At 65.0% G+C, this 17,111-nt stretch overlaps 4 protein-coding genes across 4 annotated transcripts; 2 read left to right on the forward strand and 2 right to left on the reverse strand.

Moving 5' to 3' along the window:
• Nucleotides 1-20: 20 nt before the first annotated feature.
• Nucleotides 21-1,800, forward strand: PRELID1 (PRELI domain containing 1). The gene is made up of 5 exons (XM_059483611.1): nt 21-182; nt 423-648; nt 726-839; nt 1,056-1,134; nt 1,528-1,800. The coding sequence occupies exons 1-5, from the start codon at nt 91-93 to the stop codon at nt 1,662-1,664; spliced, it is 648 nt and encodes a 215-aa protein (XP_059339594.1). The 5' UTR covers nt 21-90; the 3' UTR covers nt 1,665-1,800.
• Nucleotides 1,801-1,892: 92 nt separating this feature from the next.
• On the reverse strand, nt 1,893-3,305 carry MXD3 (MAX dimerization protein 3). Its single transcript, XM_059483738.1, has 5 exons — nt 3,151-3,305; nt 3,044-3,073; nt 2,829-2,943; nt 2,566-2,731; nt 1,893-2,478 (listed from the first exon to the last, which is right to left on the reverse strand). The coding sequence occupies exons 1-5, from the start codon at nt 3,303-3,305 to the stop codon at nt 2,369-2,371; spliced, it is 576 nt and encodes a 191-aa protein (XP_059339721.1). The 3' UTR covers nt 1,893-2,368.
• Nucleotides 3,306-4,235: 930 nt separating this feature from the next.
• On the reverse strand, nt 4,236-7,622 carry LOC132080519 (lateral signaling target protein 2 homolog). Its single transcript, XM_059483723.1, has 12 exons — nt 7,512-7,622; nt 6,898-7,038; nt 6,688-6,825; nt 6,411-6,613; nt 6,239-6,328; nt 6,046-6,135; nt 5,823-5,924; nt 5,271-5,740; nt 4,966-5,079; nt 4,713-4,811; nt 4,464-4,579; nt 4,236-4,384 (listed from the first exon to the last, which is right to left on the reverse strand). The coding sequence occupies exons 1-12, from the start codon at nt 7,551-7,553 to the stop codon at nt 4,253-4,255; spliced, it is 1,737 nt and encodes a 578-aa protein (XP_059339706.1). The 5' UTR covers nt 7,554-7,622; the 3' UTR covers nt 4,236-4,252.
• Nucleotides 7,623-9,242: 1,620 nt separating this feature from the next.
• FAM193B (family with sequence similarity 193 member B) lies at nt 9,243-16,944 on the forward strand. The gene is given in 11 exon segments (XM_059483653.1): nt 9,243-9,272; nt 9,274-9,567; nt 10,816-11,055; nt 11,702-11,924; nt 12,102-12,311; nt 12,560-12,974; nt 13,911-14,106; nt 14,488-14,724; nt 15,237-16,245; nt 16,354-16,429; nt 16,574-16,944. Coding segments are annotated over 11 exon segments (3,027 nt in total). The 3' UTR covers nt 16,671-16,944.
• Nucleotides 16,945-17,111: the final 167 nt, after the last annotated feature.

Here is a 17,111-nt window from a genome sequence, read left to right on the forward strand (position 1 = left end):
GGGCGGAAGCGCGCGGCGGGGCGGGGCGGGGCGGGGCGCGCGGGCCGCATGGCGGCCGCCCAGCAGGCGCGGGCCTGAGCGGCGGCCCCGATGGGGAAATACTGCGCCAGCCTGGGCGTCCTCAAGGGGCCCTGGGACCAGGTGTTCGCCGCCTTCTGGCAGCGCTACCCCAACCCCTACAGGTGCGCCGGGGCCCTCCTCGATCCCCGCCTCCTTCCGCCGCTCGGTCCCACCCGGGATCGGTGCCACGCCCGGTCCCCAGCCCAGCCCGTTCCCCGGGGGTCCCGCGGGCTCCGGCCGGCGGGGATGGGTGTCCCGCACCCCCGGTGCCCTCCCTGCATTAATCGTTCCGTTCCTGGCGATTGCCAGCCCCGGGGGGAGCCGGCGAGGAGCAGGGCGTGATGTTTCCTTCCCCATTTTAGCAAACATGTCCTGACCGAAGACATCGTGCACCGGGAGGTGACGCCGGACCACAAGCTGCTCTCTCGGCGGCTCCTGACCAAGACCAACCGGATGCCGCGCTGGGCAGAGCGCTTCTTCCCAGCCAATGTCGCCCACTCCGTCTACATCCTGGAGGACTCTATCGTGGACCCCAAGAACCGAACCATGACCACATTCACCTGGAACATCAACCACGCTCGTCTCATGGTAGGTGCTGGGCTGGGCGGTGTGTGTGGGGTGGAGGGGACCCAGCAGTGCCCATGGCCGGGCTGTGCCTCCCGCAGGTGGTGGAGGAGCGCTGCGAGTACCGGGTGAACCCCGAGAACAGCAACTGGACCGAGGTCAAGCGGGAAGCCTGGGTATCCTCCAGCCTTTTCGGCGTCTCGCGGGCCATCCAGGTGAGCTCAAGCACTAAAGTTGCTGCTCGCCCCTGCTCTACCCTTCCCTTGTGCTGGTTTTACACCCTTTCCCGTTGTTCCCCCCTATCCTCATGAGCTCTTGAGGCACCCAGAACCATCACTATGAAAGTCACTGTGATTTTTCCAAGCTAGGATAAAGCCCCAGGGACTGTGCGTGTGACAGGGCTCACACCTTCACTGACTTTTCTCTTGCAGGAGTTTGGTCTGGCCAGGTTCAAAAGCAACGTGACCAAGAGCACTAAGGGATTTGAATATGTGCTAGCAAAAATGCAAGGTGGGCACCAAGGGCAGGCTGGGGCTGACCGGGATGGGTCTCTTGGAGTTAGAGGTCACACTGGGAACACTCCAGTCCATGGGCAGGTTGCTGCTTGAACTAATCTGACTGTGAAATTCTCACCCCTTGCCTTTGCCCTGTGTCTTGGCACAGCCTGCTCTTCCCTGAGTGGATCAGGCCAGCAGTGATTGCAGGGCCGGGCACGGGTGTTGTGCAGGCAGGAGGGGGTGGAACGTGGTGACAGTCACACCCCTGCGGTTCCCCTTTGGACGTGCCCTGACCCGCTGGGGGCAGGAGCGCCGGGCTCATCTTCCTCCCCGCGTGGGGAAGTGCCGGGGTGGTGGGGCCGGTCTGGCCGGCACTCCTGGGGGGTTAATGGCTTCCATGTTGTAGGAGAAGCTCCATCCAAAACACTGGTGGAGACAGCCAAGGAAGCGACCGAGAAAGCCAAGGAAACAGCTCTGGCTGCTACGGAGAAAGCCAAGGACCTGGCGAGCAAGGCAGCCACCAAGAAGAAGCAGTACGTGTGAGGGGCCAGTTGCACCAGGACAGATAGGAGACTCCTTAGATTTTATATTTTTAAAGAAACTGTATAAGTCTGACAATCAGCTGCTGCTTGACCCTTTCTGAGATGTAATTATCATTAAAGAATCTCCTCCCACCTCTGATTTGGCTGAGGCTGGCCTGGCTAGAGCAGAGCCCCGGGCTGCTCTGCACTTTGGGGGTGCAGCTCTCTGCAGGAAAGACACAGCCCAGGGTTTTACCAAGTGCCTTTACTATAAAAGTGTCGGGTCTGTACAAGAGAGCGGGGTGGCTGCAGGAGCAGGAAGGCAGGTTCCTTAATGCACTCATTTCCCCCTCCTGGCGCTCCGGGGGCAGGAGAGCTTTTCTGTAGTCATGTCTGCAGTGGGCAGCACCGCCCCATGCCCACACCAGGCAGTCCCCAGGCTGCCCGTGGGTGCACAGGGGGAGGCAGGAGAGTGTCCTCAGTGACAGCTGGGCCTTCTTCCAGCACCTCTTCCAGTGCCTTGTGGTGCACAGCAGGTGCCACAGCACAGTGCCAGCCCCACGCACCCAGTGCCACAGCCAGTGCCACCCAGCCGTGCGGGAGTAGGGCCGGACTCTGGCCCCCATCTGTGGCCCCTTAGCCCGGCAGCTGTGCCGAGGCTGGCCGGGGCCGGGTTTCCAGCAGGAAGGAGGCGGGCAGGCAGCGCAGGGAAGGCAGCGGGCGCCGTCAGGAGGCGGGGCTGTGCGGGCTGGAGTAGCTGTGCTCCCTCCCGGTGCCAAAGCCGGGCAGCAGGTCCCCGCTGAACACCACACCATCCACCTCTACCTCGGCATCCTCTGCGCGTGGGGAAGGCCGGGTCAGGCCCTTGGCTGCTTTCCCTCCCTGCCCACCCTCGTTCTTTCTCTCCCCTTTCTTTCCCTTACCTTCCTCGGAGAGCTCTGATAGCCGGGAGGAGTCCAGGCTGTCAGCCCGTGCCCGTTCCCCATCAGCGGGCAAGAGCAGCGACTCCAGCCGCCGCTGCAGGCTCCGCTGCCGGTCCCGCAGCCGGTCCTTGGCCCTTCGTGCCCTCAGTTCCTGCTCCTCCAGCCTCTGTGGGGCCCGGTGAGCCGTGAGCGGGGACCGAGCTGGGCGGCCCTGTTGTCCCCCAGGACCTCCCGAGCGCTGCCGGTGTCACCACCCCGCTCACCTGGATGTGGAGCCGGGCACGGTGCAGGAGGCTCAGCGTGGTGGAGCGGGCCGGCCCCACGCCCAGCGGCACCTGCTGCTTCAGCCGCTCCAGGCAGCACCGGAGCTGGGCTCTCCTGCCAACGGGCACGGCGGGAACGACACGGGGGTCAGCCAGGGGAGAGGAACGGGCCCTACCACCCCCTGCCCCGCCGCTCTCCCCCCACGCCCCCGTACCTGTGCTTCTCCAGCGCGTTGTGCACCGACCTGCGGGAGAGACCCGGCTGATCAGCACCGCCGCCACCGCCCGCTGCCACCCACCCACCTACCCATGCACCGCTTACCTGACGCTGCCCACGGCCCGGCGCGGCGGCGCGGGGCAGAGAGCGGCGTAGCCGTGCTCGGCCCCGGCCAGGCCGAGCGGGTGCCGGTGCTCGCGGTGCTCCAGGAACTCGGCCGCCTGCAGCAGCACCTGGATGCGGCTGCCCGCGGGCTCCATGGCGGGACGCTGGGGGGGCCGCGCGCCGCGCGCTCATTGGCTGCGGGGCGCCCCGCGCCGCTGACGTCACCTCGGCGGGCAAACAAATTCAGGCGGGAAAGCGCGTGCTTCAAATTTGAATCGGCGGGAGGGGAGGGCGCGGGCCACGCCCCCCACGCCTGGGCCACGCCCATGTTGGTGTTTAAGCAATTGTCACCCCTATGGCCACGCCCCCCAAAGGCCACGCCCCCGGAAAGGTGCGCCCGCCCACGTGCGCGCCCGGTGACGCGCGGGGCGCTCCCGCCCGTGTCCGCCCGTGCGGGAGCGCGCCCGCCCCGCTGCCCACAGCCCCTCGTCCCCCGCCCCACCGAGCCCACGGGTGTCCCCACACCGGCCGCGCCCACCAGCGCGCCCGGGATCGCCGCGGCCCAGCGGCACACGGCCCAGACAGACGGGTTTATTATCTCTTTATTAAAATCCATGGGGTGGAGGCGATAGGGAGGGAAGGGGAGCGCCGGGCCCAGCTCCCGGGCACTGCACGGCACGGCACGGGCGGCCCCGGGGCACCCGCTGTCATGTGAGGGCTGTTTGCACCTTCTCAGGCCAGGCCCCGGGGGGCAGACTCTGCCCCGGGCCCAACAGCAGCCAAAGTTCACCTGAAAAAAAACCACCACGAAGCACATTTCCAGCCGGGGGGCAGGTGCACGGCAGCTCACCCAAAGCAGGGCAGGCCAGGTGCTCCAGGAGAGGCGGTCCTGCGCCCACCATCACTCCGCACGGGCTGCTGCCGTGCGTGGGGTCCTGCCCCTGTGCACCGGGGGGAGCCCAACGCCAGGTGGGGGGGTCCTGCCGCCATGCCCACCGAGCTCTGAGCAGAGCCACGGGCCGAGGCGCTGCCCGGCAGCCCCGGAGCGGCCCTGGGCACCCAGCTGTGCGGCTCCCGCGGTGCAGATCGGGCACAGGGGCTCTCACTGGCTCCGGGCACAGCGGGACGCGGGCGGGAGGTGCGTGCTGTAGCAGTGGGTGCAGACACGGACGGGTTTGCTCTGGCTGTAGTAGGGCAGCACGGCGGTGTTCGGTGAGCAGCGGGCACAGAAGATCTGCAGAGAGGCCAGAGAGGGGCTGAGCAGAGCTGAGTCCCTCAGGAGCCCCAAATGCCCCATCCCAGCCCTGTCCTACCCTCCCACAGCTGCGGCAGTGGTGCCGGCGGCGCAGCAGCGTGAAGGGCGAGCGGCAGGCAGAGCACTGGCTGCATGTGCTGTCCGGCACCCACTCGGGCAGTGGCCGGGCACCTGCTGGGCAAAACACATCAATAAAACCCCCTCAGCCTGGCTCCCCTCACAGCCAGACCCCCTAAGGCAGGATGGGGCAGGATCAGCCCAGCCTCACACCCTGCCCCAGAGGCACAGCACCTGGGCAGCTCCTCACCTGCCCTCCGGAGCCTGGCAGCCTCTGCAGGGCTGGAGCACAGCGGGCAGTCAGCCACACGAGGAGCATCTGTCACACGGGAGTCACTATCTTTCCCCTCTGTGGGAACAAAGGTTGTGGTCCAGCCAAGCAGAAGCTGGGCTGGCACAATGGCCACGTTTTTCCCAAGCCTAGGGCTGTGGCCTTGTCTCACCAGGGATGGGCAATGGGCAGGGCAGAGAAGCAGTACCACATGTCCCTGGGGATTACTCACTGTTGTAACTCTGCTCCTCTGAGGGCTCCGCCTGCGAGCACACGATCTTGAAGACCGTTTTCAAGATGCTTCGCATGTCACTGGCAAAGTTGGTCTGGAGCTGATCGGCCACCCCTGCACCAGGAGGATGGGGGGGTCAGGGTGCTGGGGAGGATCAGGGTGCTGGGGGATCAGGGTGCTGGAGGGAATCAGGGTGCTCGAGGTATGAGGGTGCTGGGGGGATCAGGGTGCTGGGGGATCAGGGTGCTGGGGGATCGGGGTGCTGGGGGATCGGGGTGCTGGGGGCTGGCTTGGGGGTCACTCACCCGAGATGCAGACGAAGAGGGTGTGCAGCATGTCCTTGGTGCTGCTGTAGCGGGAGCGCAGCTCCGAGCAGCGGGCACCGGGGCTGGCACTGACCCCCACCCCTGGGCTGCTCCCCAGGGGCTGGGGGCTGCGCAGGGGGGAGGTGACCATTACACCAGGGATGGTGTGAGATACCCCTGTCCCAGTGGACAGGGATTTGCCATCTTGGCCCTCTGCACACCCCTGCTGCCAGTCAGTGCCCAGATCATCCACTGCACTGGGGGGTCCCACTTGTGTCGTGCAGGTGGGGAGTGGTTGGGTGGCATTAGGGACCTCCAGAAGACTGAAGGGAGCAGGAGGGTCCACACTGGGCACAGCTGCCCCCCAGACTGGGGGGGTCTCTGGACTGCAGGGCTCCTCCTGTTCAGCTGTGCACAGGCTCCTCTCCAGCACGCAGAGCTCCTCTGCTGACAGCACCCGCAACAGGTCCCTGCAGCGAGGGGTTGGCATCAGCCCCATGTCAGGCCCCACTGCTGCCCCACAGCCCTGCCCAGTGCCCCCCCATTGCACACCTGATCTTCTTCAGGAGGTTGTAGAAGGGGCTGAAGACCCGGGACATCTCCTCAGGGCTCCGCTCTAGGCTGAGGGGTCCCTCGGGGTAGATGAGGAGACCACTGTGAGGGAACAGAGCCCAGCTCATGTCAGGAGTTGCCTGGGAGCCCAAGTCCCCATGAAGAGAAGGGGCTGGTACAGGGCAGGGAACATACCCCCTTCTCCAGGGGCTGCTGCACCCACCTGATAATGGCCAGGCGAGGGATGGTGAACATCAGCAGTGGCTCATAGCCATCAATCATCTCCTGGGTCAGGTAGCCCAGGTGCAGGGCTCTGGGGACACACAGACACCCTTACAGAGATCTGAGCCTAGGGATGGTGCCCATCCTTGGGGCTGGAGTCCCTGCAGACCCCACACATAGCAACCCTCACTCACCTCTCCACGGTCTCACAGAAGAGCACAATGATCTCCTGCTGCCTGTAGATCTCATCAGGAGACTTCACTGCCACCAGCGAGGACACGTAGCTGGAGAGATGGGGAGACTGTGAGGCCCCTACAGCCCTGGCACAGCCCACCAGGACCCCAGCAGCCTAACCCTGCCCCTTACCTCAGCTCAAACTCTGCAAAGAGCCGGTCGAATTGGATGAGCACAGCCCGGACAGGCTCTGGGTAGGAGTTGGGCTGGCTCAGGCTCTGCTCCCGCAGCACTGTCCGGACCAGCTCCAGGCTGCAGAGCAGATTCCTGGCCTGGGGCCGCAGCTGGGCCCCGTCTGACTCCTCCATCTCCAGGAAGGTCCCAGCCAGGAGACACTGCCGGGACAGGGACTGTCAATGCCTGACCCCAGGGTCAGCTCCCGGTGGGGTGTCCATGGCCCCGGGCTCACCTCGGCAGCAAACAGCATGTGGTTCCCCAGGTTGTCCACCAAGAGCTCCTCGGGGAACTTGACCAGGTAGTCCCGGCTGTGGCGCTGCGTGGGGATGCACTCGTCCATGATGCGCTCCAGGACGGCCAGCAGGTGAGCCTGGGGACGGCAGGGGTGTCACCGCGGCCTCGGGGGGACCGAGTGACAGCGGGCTCCGGGCTGGCCCCGTACCTGGCTGAGGTGGAGCTGGTTGAGGAGCACCAGGTACTGCTGCGGGTCCAGCTCGGCGTCCAGCCCGTTGATCTCGGCCACCACGCGGGCCACCCTCTCGTCGGCAAAGAAGAACTGGGAGAGCAGGCGTGGGTCGGAGCGCTGCGGGAAGGGCAGAGCGGTGATTGATGGCGGGGACACCCCACATCTCCATGTGCTGCTCCAGCGGGATCCCAAACTCCCGTTCCCACACTCGCGGGGGGATCGGACCCCTCGGATCCACAAACACCTATCGGGGCAGGTACGTGGGACCTCCCACGGCAGCTCAGGCTCCTCCCGGGGAGCGCCGCCCTCCCCACCCACCCGTGCCTCAGTTTCCCCGGGGGCAGAGCAGGATGAACAAGCTCAGCCGCATCCCGGCAGCTTTGGCACCGATCCGTGCGTGCCTGTAAACACCGGGAAAGGCCCCCCGGAGTCCCCCCGCTTCCTCCTCCTCCTCCACCACGAGGGACCCCGGCCGCCCCCGCTGCTCCCGGGATCCCCGCAGCTCCGGGATCGCCCCGACGGGCTCGTTCGGGGGCTCCGCCGGTCCCGGGCGCAGGGAGGGCGGCCCGGTCCGACCCCCCCGGTCTCACCTTGGGTCGGCGGAGCCATCGGCGGAGGACAGCGGGCAGCATGGCGCGTCCCGCAGCTCTACCGCCGCCCGGCTCCCCGCGCCCGCCGCTCGCCGACGGGGCGGGTCGGCACCGGGCACCGCCCGCGGGGCGGATCGGAGCGGGTCCGCCCAGTCCCGGCACCGGGACGACCCGTCCGCTCCTCGACGGACCGGTTCTCTGTGATGGGAAGGGTGAGGGCGCGTCTGCCGTGGGGCGGGATGGGTTTCACCGCCGGCTTTCCTTCCCGGTCTTGGTTCCCGTCTCAAATTCCCGACTGCAGCCCCGGCTATCCTCCCCCGGTTCCTCTCTCCACGCAGCCCAACAATCTGGGGACAGGGACACCTCAGCGCTTCCCACAGCATTCCCGGGGTGATGGGGAGCACCGGGAGAAGCACCCGCAGGCACCACGGGGTGCGGAGCGGGGTAATGCAGTGGGAAGAGGGTAAAGTGGCCCCTCGGTGGGACAAAGAGGAACCAAGTGGCCAAGAAGAGGTGCCGGGGGATATTCGGGGTGTTGGCCACAGCCAACCACCCCGGCTGTGCCAAAGGACGTGTTTGCTCCAGACCTGGCACTGCTGACCACAGGATGTGGGTGCCGATAATTCAGGTGGCTGGAAGCCTAATGGGGTGGAATCATGGGTAAAGAATCCGTGGAGGATGGTTGAACAAACACGGCAGTGGCACCTCCTCGGCTTCAGAAAGTCCCTGAGTCATGGCAGAGCCCCGGCTGTGCTGGATGGGTGCAGGTGTGGGACTGGCCCTGCTCTTGGGGCTCCCTGTGTACCCCTCAGACCCCGGCTCTGTTTTCAGCCATGTCCTGGTTCCCCTGGATGGGGATCCCTGAGCACACAGTGAGATTGGAGCCCTGCTTGTCCTACAGGTCCTCACAAATCTGGGAACCACAATAAAAGAAGAATAAAGCTATTAGAGAGTGTCCAAAGGAGGCTGCAAAGAGTCTAGAGGGGAAGTCACATAAAAAGCTGCTGAAGTCCCTTGGTCTGTTCAGTCTGGAGGAGAGGAGACTGAGGAGAGACCTCATTATGGGCTGCAGCTGCCTCAGGAGGGGCAGCCGAGGGCAGCTCCAATCTCTGCTCTCTGTGGTAGTAACAGGACCCAGGGAATGGCTAGAGCTGTGTCAGGGGAAGATTAATTTGGATATTAGGAAAAGGTTCTTTGCCCAGAGGGTGGGCAGGCACTGAACAAGCTCCCCAGGGAAGTGATCATGGCCCCAAGGCTGACAGAGCTCCCGGAGCATTTGGACAATGCCCTCAGGCACAGGGTGAGATTCATGGGTGCTGTGCAGGGCCAGGAATCACAGAATCATAGAGAAGTTTGGAAATTACCTTAAAGATCATCTCGTTCCATCCCACAGCCATAGCAGGGACACCTTTCACTATCCCAGGTCGCTCCAAACCCCGTCCAGCCCGGCCTTGAACACCTCCAGACATTGGGCAGCCACAGCTTCTCTGGGCAGCCTGGGTGTCTCCCCACCCTCGCAGGGAAGAATTTTTTCCTAATATCTAACCTAATCCTGCTCTCTTTCAGTTGGAACCCGAGGATCTGCACTCTGATGATGCAGCTGGGGACTCGATCGCGATGCACCCCCGGTTTCCCTTTATGACCCGCGGGAGCCTCGGGGCGGATTCGAACCCGCGGAGCTGCCGCCGCTCCCCCTGCCCGCCAGAGGGCGCAACGCTGCCCTCACCCAAGATGGCGGCGGCGGCTTCACGTCCCCGAGCGTTTCCCCCCTCCCTCCCTCCCTCCTTCCCGCGGGCAGGGGCCGGACGGGCCGCGCCGCCATATTGGCTGTTGTCCTGGCTGCGGCGGGCTCGCCATGACTCGCCGGCGGAACAAGGCGGCAACGGCGGCAACGGCGACGGCAGCGGCGGCAGGTGGCTCCGGGCCTCGCCGTGACAGGATGGCGGGTCCCGACGTCGGGCCTCCCCCGCCGCCACCACCACCGGAACCGCCCGCCCCGCCTGAGGTGGCGGCGGCGGCGGGCAGCGGCGGGGAGTCGGGCAGAGGCAGCGCGCAGGTACCGGGGTAGCGCTGCGGCGGGCACGGGGCTGGCTCCGAGGGGGGTTCCGCCTGGGCGGGGACGGGGCCCTGCCCCTCGCACCCCATCCCCCCCGGGCCCTGCCCATCCCCGCCCCGACCCCCGGCTCGGAGCATCCCTGCGGATGGGGCCGGGAGCGCTCCCAGAGCGCCCCGCGGGCGGGCCCAGCCCGGCACGGCCCCGCACGGCCCCGCGCAGCCCCGACGCTGGGCGATGGCAGGTGGCTCCAGCATCCTCATTCAGCGCGCTTCTCCCTGCTGGACACACCTGGCTGCCGCCACCTGCTCCGGGCTGTGGGCAGCGAGGCGGGGCTCGGCGCCGGGTGTGGATGTGCTGGGTGCATTAGGGACAGCCGCGGTGTCACCAGCCGTGGTGTCACCCGCCATGGTGGCGGTGTCAGCTGGGACACGGGGTGGCCCCGTTGCTCCCCCCTCGCCGTGGGTGGGCAGGGGGGCTGTGCCCCCACTCTGCTCTCCTTGGCCTCTGACCTTTGCTTCACCTTGAGCCTGCAGACGCCATCTGTTTGGCAGCAGCAGTTCAATGCACGGCTCATTGTGGCAGGGCCCCGCTGCGCCGGCAGACAATGGGGGCCCCCTCGCCCGCGCCACGCCGGGCTCGTCACGGCTGTCAGGGCTCCGGCAAGCCCGAGGGATGCAGCCCGGCTCCTGCAGGGAAGCCCCAACCTGGCTGTGCCTGTGCAGGGAGAGCGTGAAGAAGCACGGGGGGCTGCACCCCACCCTGGCGCATCAGCACCGCTGGCTGTGCAGAACAAAGAGGCAGGAGAGAGGGCTTGGGGCTCTTGGGTGACACAGTGGGGGCATCTTTGATGGGCGAGGAGGGAGAGCTGAGGCTGTCAGACCCACCCTTCATATCCCTGTGTGGGATTTCTGTGGGTCTTGCTTTGCCATGCAAGTACCCTCAGTCTCACTGTACCAGAGGTGATGATGGGAGTTGCTGATGGCTTCCCAGCCTCGCTGGTGGCAAGGCTGGCTCTTTGGCAGGCTGTGATCTTCCCAGAAGTCCAAACACTCCCAAGCTGGCACATGGCAGGTTGGCAGCAGCTGGTCAGCCTGAGGCTGCTCTGCTCCACTGGGAGAAGGTGCAATACCACATGTAGCCTGTAAGAATTTCCTTGGTTTGGTGTCAGCGTCCTGAGGCCTCCTTCACTGCCCCACATCTGCGCCAGATCACACCTGGGTGACTCACGGTCTGTGTGTCCTTCCCCAGGTGCTGCCCACCGCCAACCAGTCCGTGCAGACCTGCTGCCTGCTCTGTCACCGGGAGCGCAAGGACTGGGGAGGGCCGTCCCACAATGGGCTGGTTTCCCCGGGCGAGAGGCTGCCACCCGACTTCGTGCCAACGCTCGTGCAGAACCTCCTGGGAGAAATGCCCCTGTGGATCTGCCAGAGCTGCCGCAAGAGTGTGGAGGAGGAAGAGCGGCGGGCGGTGCAGGAGCAGGCCCTGGCGGTACGCGCTCACGGGGTTGGGGTTTGGAAGGCAGGGCTGTGGCTGTAGGGACAGGGCACTGACCACCCTGTGGCACTGACTGCGTGTGTGGGTCCCATCCTCACTCTGAGCTGAGTGTCTCAGACATCCCAGCCTTCACTTCCCTGCCAGGGCTGCCTCTGGCTCAGCAGGGACAGGCCCTGTTGGGGCAGTGTGTGGTGCTGTGGAGGCTCATCCAGCAGCTTGGAGTGCCAGGCTGGCAAGGCTGGCAGTGCCACTGCTTTCCTCTGCTGCACGTTGTGCCGCGTCCCCCAGCCCCGGGGCTGCTCCCTTCATGACGCAGAGAGAGGCAGTGGCTGCCAGGGCAAGTGCCTGCCTGTGCGTGGGGTTTGGGTAGAGGAGCTGGCTCCTGACTGGCTTTATTTAACTCTGCCCTGGTGTGAGTGGGACCAGCACAGGGACACAGCACAGGCGTGTGGCCCTTGGCATGGCCCAGCCTCTGTGAGCCAGGCTGTGTTGGTGTGGATGGAGGGGGTGTTTGTCACTCCCAAGACAGTAATAAAAATGGTTCACGAGCTGAGCCCCTGCTGCAATGGAGAGGGTCAGTGCTGACACCTGGGGGCCAAGGTGTCCCCTCAGCCACTTCATTCTGTGTTTCCTTTGATAGGTCTCCTTATCCCACACATCCTGCAAGTCGCAGTCTTGTGGGGGTGGCTCACACTCCTCTTCCTCCTCCTCCTCATCTTCTTCCTCCTCGTGCCACGGGAACTCAGGGGACTGGGACCCCAGCTCGTTTTTGTCTGCTCACAAGCTCTCGGGCCTCTGGAACTCGCAGCACACCAACGGGACCGTGCAGGGCAGCCCCCTTGGGACTCCCCCAGCTGCACTAGGTGAGCTGAAGCTGGCTGTGGGGTTGAGCAGAGCTTTCTGGTCAGTTCTTGGCTTAGCTGGTTTCCTCGTGGGCAGGGCTGGGTAGGGCTGGGCCTCTGAATCTCAGTACCAGCAGCACATTGGGTGAAAAAGGCAGATGGTGCTGGGATTCAGCCCCAGCTCTGGTCTTCTTCCAGGTGACAAGCACCCCAGCCTTGCTCTGTCTCCGGAGTGCGCCAGCCAGCTGTCGGCCATGGCGCCGGGGCTGAAGGCCTGTCCCTACAGCCACACGGCCTCTGCCACCTCCAGCACCGCCACGCCGGGCTCGCCTCTGCCTACCTCACTCGACTTCTGCAAGACGCTGCCGAAGCAGTTCAAAAGCTTGTGCCGGAGGGCCACCCCGCCAGGTACCTGCCCAGGGACGGCACCAGCCATCCCCTCCCTCCCTGCTGCTCCAGAGCCTTTCCTCTTGCCCTGTTCTCCGTGGGGCAGGGCTGCATCCTGTGGGGGCCACACTGACCCCAAGGCCCTGTGTGAGCAGAGATGGCTTCTATCCCAAGCTGTGAGGAGAAACAGCCAGTGCAAAGGTGGTGGGTGGCTCTGAGCATGGCCTTGGTCCGTGCAGCACAGCCATTGTCTGATTGTCTCTCTGCAGGTGAGGCCTTCCACTCCTCAGAGCATCATCAGCACTCCGACCTCACTGCTCCTCCCAACAGTCCCACGGGCCTCCCCTCGCAGCCCCCGGCGCTGATCCCCTCCAAGCAGACGCCTCCCCACGCGGGGCCCTTCAGCTCCGCACCGCACATCCCGCTGGGCCCCTCGTCGCAGGCCGGGCTCTTCCCCGTGCCCAGCGCGCAGGCGGCCGCCCCCAAGCCGGTGTCCGAGTCCCCTCCGGCCAGCGCGGCCTCCCACAGCCCAGGGCCGTGCAAGAGCCCTCACCTGCCCCCCGCCAACGTGCCCCTGCTGAAGATGCCGCCGCCGCTGTCGGGCTGTGCTCATCCCTGCAACGGGCACTGCAGCACTGCACTCATCCCTCCTCCTGCCTCCCACCAGCTGCCCAGCACGAACAGGTGAGTAGGGGAGCCTTGTCTGCTTCCATCCTCTCCTTGTGGGGCCACGGGCCTTTTCTCCCATCCCTGACCATGCACTTCTCCCTGTGGAGGGACTGACCACCCTGGCACGGTGGTGCAGGAAGCTGCTGTCTTTGTGGGCCAGTTCCACTGCTGCAGGCCGAAGGCGAAGCTCTTTCCCAGCGTGTGTTCCTCCTGCTGTTGTCCTTTGGGTCTGTGGTGCAGAAGAGGCTGTGCTTCTCCTCCAGCTAAATACCCAAAGGAACACCCTGATCAACCTGCAGTTGGCCAACAGGATCTATGTCAGTGAGGCCTGTCAGGCAGCTGTGGCACTGAGCAAAGGTCCTTGAGAAGATGAAGCCTGTGGACTTGTTCTGCTCACCTGTTCCTCCAGCCCTCTCTGGGCTGCCTGTGCCCTGGAAGAGAGCACATTGCTTTCTCTCTGCTAATTAGCTCTCTCTGTGGAGAGCCACTTGGGTCCTGAGCTGGATCTTGAGGAATGACACTGTGGGCTGTGCCCTGACCTCCCTGTCTCTGAGTTGGGTAGCCTGTGCCTTTGTGAACTGGGCCAGCCTCACATGGAGATGTCTGGCAGCTGCACAGTCCCAGTGTTCCTCACCTGTGCTACCCAATACCCCCAGTGAGTACTGTGCTCTGCTTTGCTCCCAGCCCAGGGCCTGGCTCACTGGGGCTCTGCTGCACCAGCCTCCTGCTGGCCAGAGGCCCTGAGGGCTGGGAGAGACAGATGCTGCTCCTCTGGGCTCCTTGGGCATCTTCTCCAGAAGAGGAGAATGCAGGGGAGGGGGTTTGTCCTGCAAATCCTTCTGCTTGGGCACAAGCTTCCCCAGGAGGGCTGTTCCTTCATGCATAGCATGGGGCAATTTTTGAGATATCCTGGAACCTGCTCACCTCTCACCCTTCTCCCCTTCTCCTCAGGGACCCCTCTTGCAAAGGGCACAAATTCCCAAACGGTACCAGCTGCCACCCACCACAGCCCTGCGAGGCAGACGAGGGGCTCGGGGAGGATGAGGACAGCAGCTCCGAGCGCAGTTCCTGCACCTCCTCCTCCACCAACCAGAAAGATGGGAAGTTCTGTGACTGCTGCTACTGTGAGTTCTTCGGCCACAACGCGGTGAGTGAGGTGCTGGTCCGCAGCCACTCCTGGTCCTTGCTTTGATGGGGAGACATCACTCGGCCCCTGTGCCCAGAGTGGGAGGTGGGCAGGTCTGGCCACAGCTGTTCCCTGTAGGCACGTACATCCCCCACTTCCTTTCCACCCTGCTCATCAGCCTGCTGGTCCCTTGCTCCCGACTCGCAGCCACCTGCCCAGCCCCAGGGCTCGGAGCAGCCGGCCAAGCCCTGTGGCTTCACGGTGGAAGAGCTCAGTAGGGCTGTGCTGACTTGTCTTACTGAGACTGCAGGGAAGGGAGTGGCTGGAAGGTCACAGGGGGCTGTTGGGGGAGCTGGGGCTGCCTGCCCCTCATGTCTGGCTGACAGCATTCCCCTTCCACAGCCCCCGGCCGCGCCCACAAGCCGCAACTACGCTGAGATCCGAGAGAAGTTGCGCTCTCGCCTCACCAAGAGAAAAGAGGAGCTGCCACAGAAACTGGGGCACAACAGCAGCTCAGGGGAGCCCGCTGTGGACCACCGCAATGTGGATGAGCTGCTGGACTACATCAACAGCACAGAACCCAAGCCCTTGAACAGTGCCAAGGCAGCCAAGCGGGCACGGCACAAGCAGAAGAAGAAGGTGAGACTGGGCAGGGGCTGGGGCTGCAGAAGGAGGGCTGGGCAGGGCTGTGCTGCTCGCAGGGCTTTTCCTTCTCTCCCTTGCATCCATTTGGGTTCTTGAATTCTGTGTCACTCTCACCCAAGGTGGCAGCAGTCCCTGTCCCTATGTAGGGCTCTTCCTGCCTCTGTTCCTGTAGAAGGTTGCCCAGCCCTCCTGGGTGCTTTGGGCTGCACTCTCCAGTCTGCCCCATGCCACATTGTGACACTGTGCATCTCTGGTAGGAAAAGGCAGTGCCATGATGGCTCTTTCTGGTGCCTGGTGCCCAGAGCATAGTCAGGTGTGCAGTGTCCAGCTGTTGCGGTGTCCATGGGGGAAATGTGACAGTTTAGGGACTGTGGAAGATGTGGTGTAGCTGTGCTGAGCACTTGCACTTGAGTTTGCTGTCAGTCAAAGCTGGAGCAAAGCTCTGTGTCCTGCACCCATGGTTCTGTGGCCCAGCCCAAATGATCCTCGTGGCACCTGTGTTGCAGGAGAAGGAGAAAGCCCAGCTGGAGGCAGAGGCCCAGAAGCGGGCAGAGTGTGCCCCTGCAGCCAGCCAGGCCAGGGAGCCGGCCGAGGAGAAGCTGCTGGAGTGGCCGGAGCTGGAGCTGGAGCGGGTGAACAGCTTCCTCAGCAGCCGGCTGCAGGAGATCAAGAACACCATCAAGGACTCCATCCGGGCCAGTTTCAGCGTCTACGACCTCAACCTGGATGTCAACGACTTCCCCAAGAAGGCAGCTGTCCTGGAGCAGAAGAACCTGCTCTCCAACCTCAACGGGTCTTCTGACCTGCAGGACATAGACCTGGCTCTGGCCCCGCTCAGCCTGGGCCCTGCCAAGAACCACACGCTGCTGCGGGGCGAGCCGGGCCCCCGATGGGCCGAGGGGCCCGGGGAGCCCCCGCCAGCCCCGGCGGCCGAGAACGGCGTGGTGAAACGCCTGAGCGCCGTGCCCAGCCTGTCCCGCATGATCTGGGTGCAGTCCAAGGCTGCCGACTCCGCTGTGGAGGGCCCCGCGCCGGGCCTGGAGCCCCAGGAGGGGCCACAGCCCAAGGGGCCGGAGCCGCCGGAGCCGCCGCCCGCGGGGAGCCGGCAGAGGAAGAACAAGCGGCAGAACGGGCAGGCAAAGAAAGGAGAGGGAAGCACGGCCGTGCCCAGCGGCCAGGCCCGGCTGGAGAGCCCTGCTGGGAAGGGGCAGGTGCTGGGAACCAAGCACCCTTCCAAGGCCAGTGCCCCAGAGCCAGCGCGGGCCAGCGGCTGCGCCGAGCCCGGGGAGAGCGGCAAGGGGCAGCCCTGGGCCTGCGGCAGCGCTGCCAGGGGGGACAAGGAGAGACCCAGCGAGTGGAAAGGCCGGAGGGGAGAGGGCAAAGCGGAGCTGCCAGAGCTGGCCCCGCAGCAGCCACCTGCCCTGGCCACCCACCTCACCCTGGGGGGCTCCCCCCAGCCCAAGGGCAAGAGCAGGAAGAGCCGAAACAAAGTGGAGAAATCCAATACCTCGATCGGTGAGTGCTGGGAACACTTCTGTGCGCCACCATTCTCTCTGTGGCCCCTTGCCCAGCTGGCAGCCCCTCCCTGCCCTGCAGTGCTGACCCTCTGCTCTGCTTTCCCAGATGATGTGTTCCTGCCCAAGGACCTGGATGGGGCAGAGATGGATGAGACTGACAGAGAAGTGGAGTATTTCAAAAGGTGAGGGGAGAACTACGTGGGGCTGAGCTCTGCCAGCAGGGCTTTACGCATGAAGGGGCTGGGAGCTGGCTGGGGCTGGGGTCACAGAGGGGCTGAGGGTCCCGCTGGGCTGGAGGCTGACCGGGGCTGTCCTCTCCCTGCCAGGTTCTGCCTAGACTCGGCCAAGCAGACGCGGCAGAAGGTGGCCGTGAACTGGACCAACTTCACCCTGAAGAAAACCACTTCCAGCGCAGCCCAGTGAGGTGTGGAGGGGCCACCCCCACCCACCCACGGCCGCTCGCCTCTCCTCACTGTGCCCCCCGCCTCACCTTGGTGGGATCCCCTCCTTCGCGGGGGGCCCCGGTGCTCTCCTGCCCCGCGGGGACCCCCGGGGCTCCCTCCATCCTCCTGCCCCTCCCCGCGGGGTGATCCCGGCCGTCCCGTCCCCCTCTCCGCGCGCACGCGGCTCCCTGTGCCGCGGGGAAGGACCGTGCTGGACCCAATAAAGATCTTTTTAATTTTTTATTTTATTTAAACCCCGGTGTCTGCTGCTTTCTGCCGCGCCGGGGAAATCGGGGGGCAGGAAAGAGATGTAAAACGCATTATGCGCAAGTTTGGCCGCCGCGGGGACCCGTCGTGCCGAGTCGCCGCTCCCGCCCAGTGGCGCCCCCTGCGCGTTGCTAGGCGATGGCGCTGTGCGCGA

This window comes from Ammospiza nelsoni, chromosome 16, assembly GCF_027579445.1.
Source record: "Ammospiza nelsoni isolate bAmmNel1 chromosome 16, bAmmNel1.pri, whole genome shotgun sequence".
Taxonomy (NCBI): Eukaryota; Metazoa; Chordata; class Aves; order Passeriformes; family Passerellidae; genus Ammospiza; species Ammospiza nelsoni.

Excerpts from the sequence above, each read along its gene's own strand:
- MXD3 (XM_059483738.1), bottom strand. The coding sequence starts at position 3,305 with ATGGAGCCCGCGGGCAGCCGCATCCAGGTGCTGCTGCAGGCGGCCGAG. Across the intron at positions 3,074-3,150 it reads CGGGCCGTGGGCAGCGTCAG|GTCGGTGCACAACGCGCTGG; the intron begins GTAAGCGGTGCA and ends TCTCTCCCGCAG. Across the intron at positions 2,479-2,565 it reads ATCAGAGCTCTCCGAGGAAG|AGGATGCCGAGGTAGAGGTG; the intron begins GTAAGGGAAAGA and ends CCCCACGCGCAG.
- LOC132080519 (XM_059483723.1), bottom strand. The coding sequence starts at position 7,553 with ATGCTGCCCGCTGTCCTCCGCCGATGGCTCCGCCGACCCAAG. Across the intron at positions 5,741-5,822 it reads AACCTCCTGAAGAAGATCAG|GGACCTGTTGCGGGTGCTGT; the intron begins GTGTGCAATGGG and ends CCCTCGCTGCAG. Across the intron at positions 5,080-5,270 it reads CCTCTTCGTCTGCATCTCGG|GGGTGGCCGATCAGCTCCAG; the intron begins GTGAGTGACCCC and ends CTCCTGGTGCAG.
- PRELID1 (XM_059483611.1), top strand. The coding sequence starts at position 91 with ATGGGGAAATACTGCGCCAGCCTGGGCGTCCTCAAGGGGCCCTGGGAC. Across the intron at positions 183-422 it reads CGCTACCCCAACCCCTACAG|CAAACATGTCCTGACCGAAG; the intron begins GTGCGCCGGGGC and ends TCCCCATTTTAG. Across the intron at positions 649-725 it reads TCAACCACGCTCGTCTCATG|GTGGTGGAGGAGCGCTGCGA; the intron begins GTAGGTGCTGGG and ends TGCCTCCCGCAG.